The 18,126-nt window shown below is 30.3% G+C and overlaps 1 protein-coding gene across 2 annotated transcripts in view; it reads right to left on the reverse strand.

Moving 5' to 3' along the window:
* LOC120356820 (dipeptidyl aminopeptidase-like protein 6) overlaps positions 1 to 14,175 on the reverse strand; it is a 528,524-nt gene extending 514,349 nt beyond the window's left edge. Inside the window, exons 1-2 of one of the 2 annotated variants that reach the window (XM_039447189.1) lie at positions 13,866 to 14,175; positions 12,774 to 13,154 (exon numbers count right to left, since the gene is read on the reverse strand). In XM_039447189.1, coding sequence (XP_039303123.1) covers positions 12,774 to 12,995 — 222 coding nt within the window. In that variant the 5' untranslated portion in view covers positions 12,996 to 13,154; positions 13,866 to 14,175. Of the gene's footprint in view, positions 1 to 12,773; positions 13,297 to 13,865 lie in introns of those variants that run through there. The other variant, XM_039447190.1, reaches the window with a different exon arrangement.
* Between the last annotated feature and the right edge of the window lie 3,951 nt (positions 14,176 to 18,126).

Consider the following 18,126-nt stretch of genomic DNA (forward strand, 5'->3'; position numbering starts at 1 on the left):
AATTCTCTAAGAGTTAAAAAATAACATTGTATCTCTGAAGTTCTTTAAACCAGTTTCTTTTTCAAATGCTTAAGATAAACGTCTTAGTGACCTCGTACTTATTTTTCCACCACTTACACAAAAACTTATTATTAAACTCAAATGTTTCTTTATTATAATATTAAAATTTATTTGTAATCTTAAATATAAAAAATTACAGTTAAATGTTAATATTATAATAAAAAAAGCATTTGAAATTAGTAATAGATTTTTATGTAAGTGTCCAAAGTTACATATTTGATCATGAGAATTTACTTTATAATTTAGAAAATATTATTTTCTCAATATCTTTATTTTTAAAAATTAATTGGAAAACTATTACTATATAGTAGTAATAATCGTACAAAATAAGCATAAAAATCAAATTTAAAGAATATGACATTTCTCATTTTAATATATTTCTTATTGCAGCTTAGTGTTTTTATGAAAAATTATTTCTCACAATGACATAATAAATATTAACCAGCACGTACAATGTTCAGTACAACATTCAGTAAAATTAAACTTTATAAATTACAAAGTGAAATAATTTAATTTCGAGTTTCTTACTATGATTGTTTGAAAACGGCACAAAAAAAGCGAAGATACGCAATATAATTTTATATAAAAAATTTACGCGCTTTAAAAAGTACAAAAATTATAAAATTAGATACTAATAATCTATGTTAGCTATATATATGATTTTCAAACTACGACTTGGGTTTATCTATTTAATTTAACTTCCCAAAGGAATTATTTGCAAAGTTTAAGATTTTTGTCTCGTCTGAAGAACATTTGTTTTCGGTTTATTTGAAAAAATCCTTGGAAAGATGAACTTTTTTTCGACTTGCAACGCTCTGCCACCGAGAAGATATTGCGTACGTGGTAACGGGAGCGTAAAAGCGACTGCAATTTATGCTAGCGGAGGGCGAAACTCTGTTTACAGCTCTCGCGCTCTGCAAAACAGCCACCGCTCTCTCGCGCGCTCTCGAAAGTACGCCAGGGTAAATTGGGGACTGCGCTTAATTCCACGCCGCGACACGTAAAAAGCGGCCGTTAAGCTGCCTGTCGCACACCACCGAAACAATAGCGTTGGCGGCTAATAATAAGGAGCCTGACCGGCTCTCGACGATGAGAGGTAACCGTACGCGGGAGGCGAGGCGCGGCGCGGCACGGCGCGTGCGATAAATCGTCGAATGTTTATAGGGCCGTCAAAGTTGCGTATACCTCGACGTTCCCTTGCACTAACCTCGGGATCGTGGCCTGCGTGTATATCGTTTGCTGCAGCGTCGGAGTAATAATTCAGCGACACCATTATTGGCGCGCTATCATAAATTCGAATTACTCCGCATTGAACATATTAATAATTTCGTGCGTAAAGCGCGTCGCACCACCTCGTTGAGACCGGTATTGTCTTGTACTTTCGTGAGAATAAATGTCTCTCTTCTGTCATTTGGACGGAATGGACAGTCCTTTGAAAGCATTATGAAAAAATATCTATGTAGTAAATCTAGAAATCTAGAAGTAATAAATTTAGAAGTAGTAAAATGACATCTCCAATTTTAATTTAAAAACCCCGCTCTTCTAATGTACTGTAATGTAGAAATAATTTCAAACTTGTTTCTATTTCTTTTATGTATAGAAAGTAAGAACGGTTTTGCTGGAGTATTTAAAAAGTGAGCTAGATGCAGATTTGAAAATAATTTTGTTGGATCATCAAAATGATTATGTTACATGCTAAAACTAATTGCTAGAGTATCAAAACTTCTTGCAACACTGCTCATCACGCTTGAACAGCCTTCATATCGTCTCTGGAAATGACAAGTTGTGAAATTGGTTACGTTTCGTTGCACAGATGTTACATCACATTTATAAAGATATTAGAAGATTTATAAGATATATTGTACTTCTATAGTATTAAATTATGCGGTTGAAGCAATTTGCTTTGCCGAAGCGGAAACAGTTCTAAATTTTTCTGTAAACAATATATTATATATTATTTATACATAATCCAAATAATTTTCGAGTGTTTAACAAGCAAGCGTAAAGATCCTAAATATCGTATTTTTTATTGCTATTGATTAAAATCGAAAAACGTCAAATTTAAATTTTTTATATTATTAATTCAATTTGTTCCTCAATTTCGCAAAATTTCTAATATACCTACTCGTACTCTCGCATTGTGATCAATTTATAAATTTTCCGGATTAATTGTCAATATTGTCAATATTGCTTTTATTTTCAAAACTTTTAAATTGATGGTTAAAAGCTAACTTTTGATTGTTTTCATACAAATTTATTTTATAAAATAAAAATCCGTAAAAAAAATAATATTTTAATATTTATTCAAAAAATATATCCATTAACTTTTCAAATGTTTCGATATATAATTCCCTTTAACTTTATATAAATACGCGAAAAATTTTATTTTAATTAACGCGCATCATAAGAACTTCTTACAATTTTCTTATTTTCCTACTTTTGTTATTTCCAGTAATAATTTTTTTTTCAAACGTACGAAGAACTCTAAACATCTTTTAAGAAAAAATACGACTCGTTAATTATTTTACAATTCTAAAAGTAGGATAACTTTATTAATGTAAAATCATTATTTTCATTATATTACATGCATCTACAAAAAGACATTAGAAATAAAATAATAATGTAATTTTATAAATATTTAATAATAGTATATAACTAATTAATAATATGTTCTAATAAATAACAAAGGATTTGTTTTGAAAATAATGTATTGTTGTCTTAATATGAAATGCAAAAAAATGAAGAGAGAGCAATGACTGCGATTTCGTGAAATCTTCTTAGTATGCAAATTCTAAGTTGTTTCTATGTTCTAAAGTACCACTGGGATAGCGCAGTATTATCCTTATGGAACAACAACAAAGTCACAGTGATCTATTGTTGCAAAACGGGTGTAATGGTTTACGTGCTGCAAATGTGCCAGCGTTACATCTTACCCAAACTATGTTTCGACCGTTAGCACAGCTACGTTTGCAGTCGCCATAAATTAATGGTCTCAAGACAGCATGCAACAGATACGTGTACAAGTACGACGTAAATGAAATACGTGTTATAGTTGAGATAACGCAATTAATATGTAAGACGCCTTAAACAATCAAACCATTTCTATTTAGTCGTATTTCTTAGCGTCCTGTAAAATTATAATGATATCGATCTACCAAGATAAAATTTTATTTACAATGGAATACGAAAAAAATTTCATTCTTTGCAAAATTTGAATTTACCGAAGAAATAAATGTAAAAGAATTATAGAAATTATTGAAAGGAAAATAACATTCTCTATTACAAAATTAAAAAAAATAAAAATTTCTTCTTTGTACTAAAAGAAACTTAAAATGTGTTAATTAAAAATAATGTAATAACTCATTTTGTCCAATTTTGTAATGTCTATGAAATTAATTGCAACTATGAGAGATAATGTTTGAATTAAAGTTATAAAAGAAATATTTCTCTCACAAGAAATATCAAAAGACAAAATTTGTGACTTGTTTTCTTATTCGATATTTATTGATTATAAAAAAATTTGATTGTGATAATGAAACATATATTTTATTTTTCTTAATTGGTTTATTTGCTAGGATTTATAAATAAAATATTATTTTGCCAAATTTTAATTTATATACACAAATAAATTTGTACTATCTTTTTCTTCGTGTAATTTTCACTTTTGTATGTCAGATCTCCGCGTGTTCTGACGAGCAATATACGAAAGATCTCGCTACTTTGTCTCTCATATACAGGCGCCCATTAGTTATGCAGTATTCTCGTCTGTATCGAGCTGCGAAAGGAAGGAAATAAAGAAGGCACAGGGAGCAGGTTGTATAAATTGCAGGTGCGATGGTCGCCGCAACGCAACAAGTCCAAAGAAAAGCCGTTGGCACGTGTGTGCTTGCGCTGCGCACAGTGACGATCGGCGACGGTAAGATGGAAAAAGAGACGAAAGGGGTGGCGAACTCAAGGGGATGCAGCTCTCCGCAGCACGTGACTGGGAGCCGTCGACGACAATAGGGGCTAGATTTATAGTTCCCTTAGGCATACTGCATCTTTCTCGTCTAGCCGCAAACCTTGCAGTTTATGCGACGCCGACGTCGGATTGACATGCCTCCTTGTGTGCATGCATGCTTTTATCGATTATCCCCGACTCCGACTCTACTAGACGTTGTTACCGCGTGATTTTCTGAAAATTCCTATGCGGCTGTATTGCTCGAAATGAAATTTGCTCGCAAGATTTGCGGTGATATTCGCGAGGAATGAGTTGAAGATTGCAGTTATCGATGGTTTCGTATTCCCCTTTCAATTCAATTTTTGATGATCAAATAGGTTTCTTAAAGGAGAAGAGACAAGTTAAAATTTAAAATTCAAGTAAAGAACCTAAAAATAATTTCAAAAAAATAAAAAATTTCACATTTCACAAGTATCCTTTGTTAAATTTAAACTGATACACACGACATTAAAAAGTTAGTTTTACTAATCTTCGATATTCTTAAGAAAAAGTAGATAGATTATCTCTTATTACAAAAACTAAAAAAAAAGTTCGTAAATTTGAAATCGATCTCTAATAAGAAGCATTAAAATTTTATTTTCCTAGAATGAATGCTTGACAATTACTTTTATAACTCACCCTCGTTTCACTAAGCCCATTAATGTAACTTTGATATCTCTTTTATTAAAATTTCAATGAAATATCTTGCGTGTAAAAAAGAAATCAAAGCGGATGATACGGGATAATTAACGACTTATAATTTTTTAAATTCTTTGAAAACGGTAATCAAGCTAAAAGATATTAAAAGAGGCAATTATCCTGTACCATTCTACCCGATAACAACTAAAAGTTTTTTTTGCAATTAGATACAAGTGATAAAAATTTGTTTTACTATGTATATCTAATTCGAAAGTTAACGTAGAAAATATTCTTAAAGAACAGTATTCTGTGACGTTCTCTGATAATTAAAGTTTAGACATATCACATTTGTTTGCATATAAAACCATTCATAGACGAAAGAAAGAGAGTTCTCGCCCCTTTTTTTTACGGAAGAGAAAATATTCATCCCACACGATCTCCATGGCAGGTATCAGTTGGCGCATTGTGCGGATATTCCAATATCCCCCATAGATCTTCCGGAGCTAACGAGGTCGCCCAGGTCATCCGCTCACTCCAGGGGCACCGATATCGAATTCCACGTGCCGCGGATCTCATTTGGTAAGGATGATGAACGTAGACCGCTAACTTTGCATCGCTTCAACGCGGAATGACATTGCCGGCGACTCGGAGTCGTTTGAATATAAAGTATACGTAACGAGACGATGTGATGTCTTTCTCCAAACGTTGCACGTGACGACGAGCGTTGCACATGATCGCACGTATCGTATAATTATTCTTTAAAGCAAAGAGCTAATTAAGAATAATAAAAATGTTGTTTTAACGGTCAGAATAAAAAAAGTACCAACTGTGAAGAATTTAAATAACAATGTTTTCAGGTTTTTGCCTCTTATATCGATCTTCTTGTGTTTCTGGTTATGAAATTTGGCCGTAGTTATGCGAGAAACACCCAACTCAAATGAAATTCATTTCAAGAAAAAATGCAAATAATATTTAATGTGATTTTCAAATGTAAGTAAAAACTGATTTTTATTAATTATAGGCGTATATTAGGCTTGGATCTTTTCTTGTTTAATATAGAAAAATATACTATCCACTGATTACAATAATTACAAAATTATAATTTTATGGATTAAACGTCTCTTGCATAACTATAGTCAAATTATTTAATTTATGTTTTTCTCACTTGTGTTTATATTATTTAAATTCTTTATAATTATAGCGGCCTTTTGTTTTTTATTAATTGTTGATTAACTTTTTTCTAGGCTGATAAAAGCAATACAGTCGAAACGTTCAGTCATCTTAATTATCCGAGACTAAATCGTATATTTTAACATATTTATACGACATCCTTATTTGCTCGTTTTGTTGACTATTGACATTTTCATAAAAGTATTTTTTAAAATGTATTAACCCTTACTAGCCAACGTAATTTTTTATTCCTCACTAGCCAACGTGGCTAGTGAGAACATCATCACTCGCGTTTTACGCTTCTATTAAAGAATACACAATAATGAGATGGTTTTCAATCGTAATTGTATTTAATTTCAACCTTCTAGTAAAGAAGTGGAACGGTAACAATTATTGATGAAACTATATATTATAATTTTGGCAAATATGTGAACAAAGTAACGATAATTGCAGGGTAATTTTTGAAAAATCATAACTTTCTTAAAAATAATCATAGAAAACTGATTCAAGAAAGCAATTAAAGCTAAAGGATCATAATTTTATTTTTTTTTAATGTTTCATTTTGGTTTAGATCTATAATTTAATGTTAATTTTGCAACATAAAAAATGCTTATTTTTATGATATATTTTTTATGATATATTATAATACGGATAAAGCTTAAACAGTGCATAAAATTTTTTTTCTTACTTTGTTAAATAATGTTAGCCAATAATTGAAGGTCTAGTTATCAGTACCTAATTATAAATAATTTTCTATACAACTATTTATTTATTTACATAAAATTTCAAACTCAAACTTATTGAAAAATATAGTTAAACTTTGTATAGAATTTTTAAAAATCATATTTTGCTTCAAATATGCGTGAATAAAAACATTTCAATCTCGAAATTTTTTACAAAATAGCTATATGAAAAAGTTTATGATTTAAAAATAGTTACATAAAAAATATAACAAAAAATAAAAGATTAAAAATATTTTTAATAATTTAATGCATTATGATTATTGTGGCGCCATCTTCTGAGAAAGGCACATACTTCGAATGCCTGACAAAACATACGATAATATGACAAAAGACTCTTTATCTTGTTAATTTTGCAAAATACAGGACAATTTTGTTGTTCATACTTTATTTTATTAACTTTCGCGTATCTCCATAGCTTTTCTCTTTCTTTTATTATATTGTTAGAAAAAAGGTTTCTTTGTAAGCATTGAATTTATTTTTCTGACAATCTTGTATCAAAGTATTATAAAACTAAGTCGTTAAATTCCATTTTCGTAAAATAAACAATGTTTAAAAATTTTGCAAAAAGTTTTAGCGCAATTTTTTCTCATTCAAAGACAGTTTCAGTTCCCATATTGAGCTTTGTTTCATTGCAATATCCCATTGTCTACGTCGGGGATGCGATTCGAACGTAAATTTCGACCGACACTCTGTATTAATTAATCGCACATAGAGCCAACGTTACCAAATCGTGCGACAGGGTGTTTCTGATTTATATCCTCTTTGCCTAGTGCGTTCCGTGCGTCCATCTAATCAAATGCGGATATTGTCGAACAAATAGAATTTATTCAATGTTCCAACTCACTGTGGCGTTAGATCGTTTGAATAATGCCGCGAATCGATCGTATTTCATAATTGGCGTGAGAATATAAACCTTTGCATACCACGCTCATAATAGTAGCGGGAAAATTAAGAGAAGTATTAGCGCAGCGCAAACAGCTATTCGTGAGAACCATTATTTTAAAACTGAACATAAGAATTTTTAGTGCGTTGATAGATTGTTTAATTAGAAAAAAGAATTTTCTTAATAAAAAAAGATTTGAGAAAGTAATTAGTTTTTTATTTATATTTTAATTCTGTGTTAAATCTTTTCAACTTTATTGGGAATAGTATTTGAAATATTGGGTTTGTTTCTAAAAATAATATCGAGGCCTTGTACACAGAGATAAAGATTTCATTGGAATTAATAATCCCATTTATTTGATTAAAAGTTATTTCATTGAAACAACGTATATACCCTTATGAAAAAGTATTACTGCCGAAAAAAATTACACATAAAAAATCGCACATAGAATCTGCCATTTTCTGTGATTTCCTTAGATTCACAGTAATACGATTACTGCCGTATTATTGCCAATCTAAAGAAATCGCAGAAAATAGCAAATTCTGTGTGTAATTTTTTGTGTGTAATTTTTTTGACACTAATACTTTTTCATAAGGGTATAATCATAATTATACAAAATATCATTTGTTTGAATAAAAATGTTGTTTTATTCAAAAAACATCTATTACTTAACAAAAATAACACTATCATTAGTCGTACTTATTGATTCAAACTTTGATTTGTTTGAAATATTCCAAATAAATTTGTTCGGTTATAATCAAATTTATTAAGTCCAAAGAAATCATTTTCTCTATGTATATCCAAAATATAATATTACACGTTTGTTATATTAAAAGGACTAGAGAGGTATAAAATTTTTAAAAAATTAATTTTCGATTTAATGTATATTCCAATACTATAATGTTTAAAAATATTTTCTCGTTTGTCTTTTTGAAAAATTCGCAAAATTGAAGTTAAGAGAGCATAAAACATAGTGTGGCGCGCGGCCGACCGAACGCAGATGCCTGACACGCTTGGCATAAAAAGAAGCTTAGTCGTACAAAGAAGGCTTGACAAGAAAAAAAAGAAGTTATACGGTTGCTGCTCAAGCTGAATGCACTTTGAAGACTGTCTTCTACAATGCAGGAAATTTTTTGAACTGTATAAGTACGAGTGTTCTAAATATTATGTCTTTGAATGCGATTTTCTCGAAACTACATTTTGGTGATTTTACCACGATTTCGAGAACCGCGAAAGAGATCAACTTGAAATTTATACAGAAGTTGTAAAACATTATAACGCATAAATTATACTTGAAACAAATTTTAAAATACTATTATTACAATTTTATCATAACAAATAACTTGAATTTTACCAAATTTTTTGTTTTCTGAACGGCATTTTGTTAATTGTATTTATATTTTTATTTTTTAAGTATAATCAATAGAGCGAAGCCTAAAAAACAAAATATACTTGGCATTTCCCAAAATCCTCATATCCATTCAACTGTGGTACAACCGTGGATTTAATAGTTTGCCTCATTACATTGCAACGCTGATATTATAGACCTGGGAATAACTCTGAATGGATTGTCTTATTTTATAAGAATTAAAAACTGTTAAGACACAGTAATTTAATGTCTAATTTATTGTCTAATAATGTCTAATTAAAAATTATGTTTTCTAAATTGACTGATTCGTTAATTAAACGTTGCTTCATAAATATTATAAAATTATTTTATTAAATAAATGCTGGTGCCAATTTTTGTAAAGCTCTTTTAAAAAGTTATATCTTTTATTATTATACCATAAAAAAAGAATATATCTTTTTTCAAATAAAAGAAGGTACGCGACGCATTCTTAAATTTCTAGCCTCGGGTCTCAGAATTTAATGCAAATTTGCAGAATCGCGTGTCTCGTTTATAAAACACGCGACATCTGATACTTAACTTGATGGATATTTTGTTAAGCAATTTTTGTATGCGTGCCAAACAATCTTGCGTTGGTTATTTAAAAAAAAGATGACGTTATATTCTCATTTCTGCCAACATATTAGGGCGCTTATGTAATAAAAGATCGTTTCTCCTTAAAAAGAATAAAGATACATGTGTTTTACCAAGTTACCCAGAAGCAAATTATTCATCTCCTTATGAAAAGTAACGTTGACACTTTTTAATAATGGAAACTAGCTTATCATTTTTTATCGTTCTTGTCATGCACACATATAACACTAGCTGCATTACGGAACTTTAATAACTGGACAAGCTATTCATGCAGCACCATCCAAATAAGTTATGGCGAACCTTCGCTGCCATGATATTTGCACAGATGTGCTCTCCCTCTCCCTTCTGTTTCCCCCCCATTCTCTCTCTCTCTCTCTCTCCCCTCTCCCTCTCCAATAGACTTCAAACCGACCAAATATAAATAATGAATGAGAAGATATATCAAAATATACTGAAAAATTGAATTAATTTTATCTTAAATACCAAAGCTGAAATAAAAACCACGTAAAAAGCAAACAGAAAATTTAAAGTATGATTTATTTGTCTGTAGCAGATAAGTCTTTATTTAAATGTAAATATAGATACATATAGTATTTTGTATAAAAACTTTTTCCTTCATACACTTATGACACAACCCCCCAAAAAACTAAGACAGATTATTACGTTTGTTTTTAATGAACAGCTTGTGATGTAAATGCTTTTATTATAATAAAATTACGATTGGTAAGTCATATATACGATATATTGTAACGTGAAAAAAATTAAATATCTTCAATAGTTAGATCGATTTTTTAAGCTAGCTTCTCGTGTTTTTGTCTCTTGCATTTCTTATTTGCAAGAAAAACGTAGGACGTTATAACGCGTACTAATGGTGTCGCGATAAACGGGCACATTGCGCGATGCTAATGCGGAGGAACGCACGTCGTGGATATGAATACACGTCATTTATCTTCTTAATGAAATACGCGCGGTGACGGATCCTACCGAACGGCACGAGATTCGGCGCGTTTAATGAGGTTTCCAAATCGCCCACGATGTTTTAATCGCCTCATAACGTGTGAACGTGGTTAATCTTTTGATACCATGCTTTAATCAGCCACCCGCAAATAAGCTCTTAAGCAGATTTCAAACGGCATCATGTGGTCCCCCATTATATAAACTGCAATGAACCAGACAGGGGGAAATTTTCGTATCGCGAAAGTATAAATCTCGAAAGACCATCGTGATCTATCTATATGTCTTTTTGTAAATACACGTTTTCTTCTTTCTTGTAATATCTTGCAATTTATGAAAAAGTAAAGTAATTGTACTTTACTATGTGGCCTAGCACACAATATGATTTATTTGCTGTTTCCAAGTAGTTACATGATGAATTGAACAAATAATGATAGTATATACATACTGGCTGTCAACGTGACTTGTTTGTAATAGTTGACTGCTCAGTTTATGTATTCTATTGCTGACGTGAAGTCAAAGATAGAATTTTCTCGATTGTGTTTTCCATGCTTTAATATTTCGTAGAAAAGTTATTACATTTTATAACTATCAAATAATGGTTATTAATGTTCGCAGTTCCTATTATTGCAGCTCTATATTTATACTTACAACGCTGCATTTAACTTATTTTTTCGTCATAATGTTCTACTTAAAATCAAAGAGAAAAAATTCTTTGTAAGATAGAACCAATATAACCTAGATCAATAAAGAAAATAATACACACGCATCAATTCTAATGTTTTATCGGTACTTTTATTACTTCAAATCTAACTTTTACTTCATAAGCCATTATTTTAAGGAGAAAAACTTAAGATAAATCATTGTTTACTTAATGAATTATTGACAAAAATGTTTTTTTGTATACTTTTATATGTCAATGTGTCAATAAACATGCCAATATATTAATTAGGGGATAGGTTATATAAACTTATAAATGTAGCATTGGACCACACTTTATTATCCATTGTTCTAATATTTTTTGTAAAAAAAAAAAAGAAAAACATATGTAATTAGACATATTTAAATGCATATATATATCCAATATGACCTAAATGGTACTTCTTCTAAAAATCTTCACTGTACTTAAATAAATATTTTAAATTGTCTCACATTTTAAGTTAATGTTTAGAAATTCTACTTTAAATCTGGCTATCAATTTTCAATTTCAGATTTAGCAAAAAACTAGAAAAAATCGCAAAGCTTAGGTAGGACATATTAGATACAATTATCTTACTATTAATTATATGGAAGTTAAGTGATACCAAAATTTTTAATTGTTTTTATAATGAACTTGCGTAAGAAAGACACTTTCGAGTTACGTGTGATAAAGTACGGTATTATGTCTATGGAATAATTAACAAAGAATTATAGAAGAAATTGCGAAGGAAAGTAGAAAAGCTGGAAAGAGGATTACGGAAGTAATTAAAACGTATTTTTAAGTGTCGCAAGAAAATGTTTTCTTAAATCTGCAATTCTCGCGATAACGCGAAACGTAATTTTCCAGTGCTGTAAATGTCGATTACAGCACTCCAAGGGTCAAAAGTGCGACATTAAAATAGATTTTTCATCGTTTACATTTAATGAAATATTAATGAAGATTATTGCTATTCTGATGATTTTGGCATTTTCCTTAGCTTTGCCATATTTCTAGTTAATACCAGATTATAGTCTTTGCTCTATGTATAATTAAAAAATGTGTAAGAAAATAATTTATACTATGTATTATATGAAATGATATGACTTATCATTTGTAATTATACACTGTTAAAATCGTAGTATCAAATTATTGAATACCCAATTCGAGTTACTCTTAATCATTTCTATAAGTCGCCGCCGTTGTTCCTACTCAATATGTCGTTAATTTAACTAAAATAATTTAACTTGATTTTAAAAAATATTAAAATTTAACTCTTGAAGTTTAATTTATTATTTACTGAATATGTTAATATGGCGCTGCATATTTTGACAAGCACTTGACTAACAAAACTAAGCAATTCAATCAAAATTGGTTAAATAAAATCGTTCTTATATGTTTTGGATAAAAATAATAGATTTCGATATACATATGAAAAATAATGTTATTTATATCAAGGAATTGGTTAAAAATTAATTCTTTAATACCTAACTGTATATCTCTGTATAACTATGCTGTAAACCAGACAAAATATTTAAAAAATGATTTTGTCATCAGTCTCAAATTCGATCGCAAATATAATAAGTAAACTCAAGAATCTTTCGCAGGATAATAGAGATTTTTCGGACCTAAAAATGTTCACGGTATAAAAAACGAAAATATGTTAGGAAGGAAGGAAGTAATCTTACCATCTCATCCCAACCAACTTCTTTCGCTCGCCTACGTGCATTCGCATTAACCATCGCGCCGTTTGTACTGTGGTGGATCAGCGGATAGTAATCTTCCGCGTCGCTATTCTCACTGCTGACATTTCCATCGGCGATTTTCTCGTCCGTTAACCGCATCGTGTACTGATGCGCGTAATGTCTCACCGCCATTCTTCTCGTGGAATCACTCACTCTCGGTAACATTCACTGATATTTAATCGCGCACGACGTCCGCTAGTCGCTCACATTTGCGAGAAGTGACGCCGTTATTCGCGCACCGCGCCGTAAAGCGTGGGATCCGCGACGTTTCCGCGGATGCCGATCAAACGTTAACGCATATGGATATAGACGACGCACAGAAATCTAACACACGGAAAAGATATTAAGTAACAGAAATATATTTCACACTTTCAATTTAACCAATATTTTCTGGAATGTTACAATACTAATTAATGTGAATTAATATAAATTAATTGTACATACGTTAGTATATATTTTTGTTAATTGTATATTTTTAATTTATTTGTATTTTTCAGCTAAATCTTTTGTTAGGTATATGAAACATAATATTTGGTTGCTGTTAAAAAATGTTAAATAACTTTTGCTGAAGGCACTTTTTTGTTTTATATAATATATAATATTAAAAAATTTAGTTGCTTCTGCAAAATACATGCAAATAAAAAAATATTTGTTTATATCAACTAAATAATTATTATAATAATTTATATTAAGTAAATTATTCGATACTACTGCGAAACATTTTTTCTAGTGTAACAACAAATAATATAAAATCCAAATTGACAATAAGATTGGTAATGCTAATAATAACATAATATTAAATTTATTAGTCATTTATATATAATATATATATAATATTGACTATATTTATGATTGATGCATTGGTTGCTTTTAACGATTTTTACATGCTGCTAGATTATTATTCAAGAAATCATTGCTTTCAGAATAATTTTTTTTGTCTAATTATTAAGCATGACTGGAAAATTGTCTTCTTATGTGACATATCTAGTTAGAATATATTGCAGTCTTTACAATTTTGACATAGTTTGACGTTACCTTTTATACGCAATTCCTTCGCACATTGCAAATGACTAGTGAATACAATAACCTGTCAAGCAAGATTCTAATAGACTCAACGTCACCGGAAATTCAACGTAATCCCAAACACAAACACGTTCATTACGACTAAATTGCAGTCAGAATATCCGGATACATATTTTGAAAATAAGTGACAGGACCTAACTATAAACAATTTAATTTTTGTGATTTCATTCTATTTTGCATTACATCGCTATAACCCAGAAACCCAATTTTAAAATTCTAATAGTTTGAAACTTATTGCTTAACTTTTTTATTAAATTATAAATAACGTGAAAATATTTATCTGGAAAATAATTATATTCAAAGCATGAAAAAATGACATTTAATATAATGATATACATATAATGTATATAATTGAAAAGTTTTCTACAAAAATCAAATAAATCCAATTAGAAATTTTCAGGAAACAAAAGAAAGTTCATTTTCACTGCATAAATATAATAATTTTTCTCCATAATAGAGAACAGAGTTGTAGGCTTCGAATAATATTTTAAAAATTTATTTAAAAGAAAAAAATAATAAAAAACATTTAGACTTGTTTATTTCTTGCGGGAATTTTAGATATTTATTACTTACTTATTCTATAATATATTTTACATTTAGTTTTTTTATAACATCAACTGCTCTCAACTTTTTTTAAATTCTTGCTGGAAATTTTATATTATATTTATACTGCACTGCCTAATTATACTTGCATTTTCTGTTCTTGTTACAACAAAATTGTTCATGATGTGACGCTACTAATAGAAAATAAAAAATTTGACGCTATCTATCCAGATTTTAAGAAAAATGGACTAGTTTGGTTTTTGAAAATTTTTCAACTATTAATTATATTTCTTTTAAATATAAACTATGAATTTTAATATAAAAGATAAATTTACATCGCCTATGATAAATTCACAGCGTACATCTGAATTAAATATATTGACTTATCAACAGAAAGTGCGTTAAACATTGTATTATATAATCACGTATTTACATACATTTAAATAACACGTCCTGTTTCCCGAGATAAGTTTAACAATTGCAAGCAAACGAACTATCTTATCAGTCATTACGCATTCTGCATAAATAGTATCTATCCTCCTTTGCTACTTGTTTCTATGAGAAAGTAGGTCCATCCACGGCCAAGAAATAGAGAGAATTATATTATAATAATACAAATAATGTAATCTTGACAGATTTTAATAAATATTAATTAGCCGCCGTTGCCTTCTTTTAATAATTAAACAGATATTCGATATCCACTCTTTACCGAAAATACGCGTTGAAATCGTTAATCTCTCATTTTGCATTATTTTACGAATTTTTATCCGTACAAATATATTCATTTAAACGCATTCTAATCAGTAAAGCAAACGCGCAACAGAAGATGAAAGAAGGAAAGACGAGGGAAAAAAATTAATTCAATTTTGAAGAATGTCATGCTGCAAAATCCGTAAAACTGACTTTCGTAAGACGCTCAGTATTACCACGCATTAGAATCTTTTAATTTTCATTCTCGTGCGAAATGCCGACAAGGTCCGTCGAGCCGCGAACTTTCGCGAGGCAACACGCATCCGCGCGCATCTCGCGTATATGCAGTATTCACGTGGCTGCTTTCGCGATTCAGTGAAAGCACAATCTTTCTACAGTTCGCGCGATAGTCGGCATCGCGAGGACGGAATAGAATTCGCGAGCGCCGCGTCGAGAGGAACGTTCAGTTCAGAGACGCGAGATTACGTTAACATACGTTTTCGGTATCTTGAATCGCGCGCATTCAGTATTTCGGCCAGACAGTGTATTATGCATACAAAAAAGTTAGCGGAAAGACTTATTGACAACAAGTGAAGATTGTCGATTCCATTCGATTGTCGGATACGTAAATTTCAGATTAACTTCAGAATATACTTGAAAATACATTCGACATTCTCGAATAGCATTGAAATTGTCATGAAGAATGCAATATTTGTACCAACTTCACTAGAAGTAACACTAGAATGTGTGTCGACATGCTAATTTAGAACCATTGTCTACTCGTACGCGAACAATAGTACTTTTGCAAGGTAACGTAACTGTTACGGTAATTATATTTACGACCGCATGGTTTCGTAACGCGATTCGCGAATTAGCGATCTAACGTGCAGGACGCGTTGGAACTTCCGATCTTAAATTCCAGTGATACTCTAACAGCACGAGATATCGTATGAACATTCGCAAATATTTATAATCTAACGAATATTCGTATCATATGATATCCGTGCGATATCATGTGCTTTTAAGGATAGAATCTTTGAGAAATTCTACATTGATTTTTATCAGAAGCAGAATCGAGTCTTTATCAATTATTTTTTATTTAATTCTTCGCGAACGGCGTTAGCTTTTTAAATTATTTTTTAAATATAATCGGCGATCGATTTTATACGTTGTTTATCTTCTTTTCCAAATACGGGATTGCGATACGAAAATCGCGTCGGTTTGGTCGAGATTAACGAGTCTCCGTCGTGGGTTTTCCCGCGTGCGCGTGTTCTCGGCACTGGTTCGCGAAACCTTTGGAGCGGCACACGACACCGCCGTTTTCCTACTGATAGACGAAGGAGAAAGGATCCGCGTTGAAACGCCTGTGCACGCGGCCATGACATGCTATTTGACATCGGTTTACCGGCATTACTGCCACTGTCGTACCGGCAGTATATAATTTTTGTAGAAATTTGCAACTGACTAATCTTTTATCCACAGAGGAAACTGGAATGCTCATTAAGAATTCGTTTTTCGCTTCACAATAACTATATGTTATATTGTAAAGAGACGCGCAATCTTATATAGTTAAATATTCTATTTCAAATATTTTTAAGACGAAAAAAATTTATATTTATTATATTATTATTAATTGATTGATTAATTAATTGAATTATTAATTGATAATTGATAGAGGATCAATCTTAAATTACACAAAGAAATCCTAATGGAAAACATTTTTATAAATTTTTGTACATTTTTGTATTTTTGTCGTTTTTGCGATTTCTGCAAATTTCAGTGAAACTACATTAAACTAGAACATTCAACACATTAGCAAATTCGATTGAACTGCACTAGTGCGCACTGATGCACATTAAAGCCATTATACAAGCGGATCTAATCTAAGTGTAAAAATAAAATGCATCAAATGATAAAATATATAATTTACCAAATAGCACAATGAGATACATCGAAGATTTCGCGATTTAACTTGTTTATATATTTATAAGTACACTGAATAAAGTTTCTTCTATTCAAATCATTTTCTTGATTTAAAAAACCCGATCCATCTCAGGAACGTGATAACTATAGAAAATTATAGATTACATTCAGATTTCTTCCAAGATATTTATCTTAAGGTACAATAAACTTAATTTATTACTTAATTACTTTATTCAATGTATATATATGTAGAAACAATGTGATTTATCCACTTTTGTCGCAGTAACTAATTTTCTGCTATATATTATTAGAACACATTTCCCTGATAAAAAAAAACCGATAAAAAACGATAGAGTTCAGGTACAGAAGCCTGATTCAAAACGATAGAATTCTGTACCTGAACTCTATCGTTTTCTATCGGTTTTTTTATCAGGGATGTTACACATGTATATTATTATTTATAGTGTTGTTAAGGATTGAATTCTTTATTTCTGAAAGCGCCATCCAAATATACGCGAATAACATGACATTTTATAAAAAGCACCAATCGAGTTCAATGATGTCTTATGGTAAAAGATATCAATTATATAAAAAAAATGCCAAAAATGTGTCAAACGGTTTTCTTTGAGAGTTTTTCAATAAGATTTTAATAATGTTATTTGTATAAGGATGATACGTCGCAATCAGCGTGTCAATGTAATTATCTTTGAATAATTCTCTCCAGAATGTTGGCATTCACCACTAGTCATAAAATAGAATAGAATAGAATTAATAAAATTAAAGAGAAAAATTAATAAAAAAAAATTTAACTCATAATTTAACAATTTGAAAAAAAATTCAAAGATATCTGAATTGTTCGGCAAAATTTACATATTAAGTATGTCACAATGTATGTCTTATAAATAAAGAATGTTAAAGAATGACTCCAAAACATTTGATGTGACATACATTTTTCTTTTCTCTTTCTTTCGCCTTTATGCACCTCTCTCTTAAATACTTATTTATTTTCAGATTATAAAAACGTCATAATTAAGCACCTACATATATAAAAGTACAA

This window comes from Solenopsis invicta, chromosome 3, assembly GCF_016802725.1.
Source record: "Solenopsis invicta isolate M01_SB chromosome 3, UNIL_Sinv_3.0, whole genome shotgun sequence".
NCBI lineage: Eukaryota > Metazoa > Arthropoda > Insecta > Hymenoptera > Formicidae > Solenopsis > Solenopsis invicta.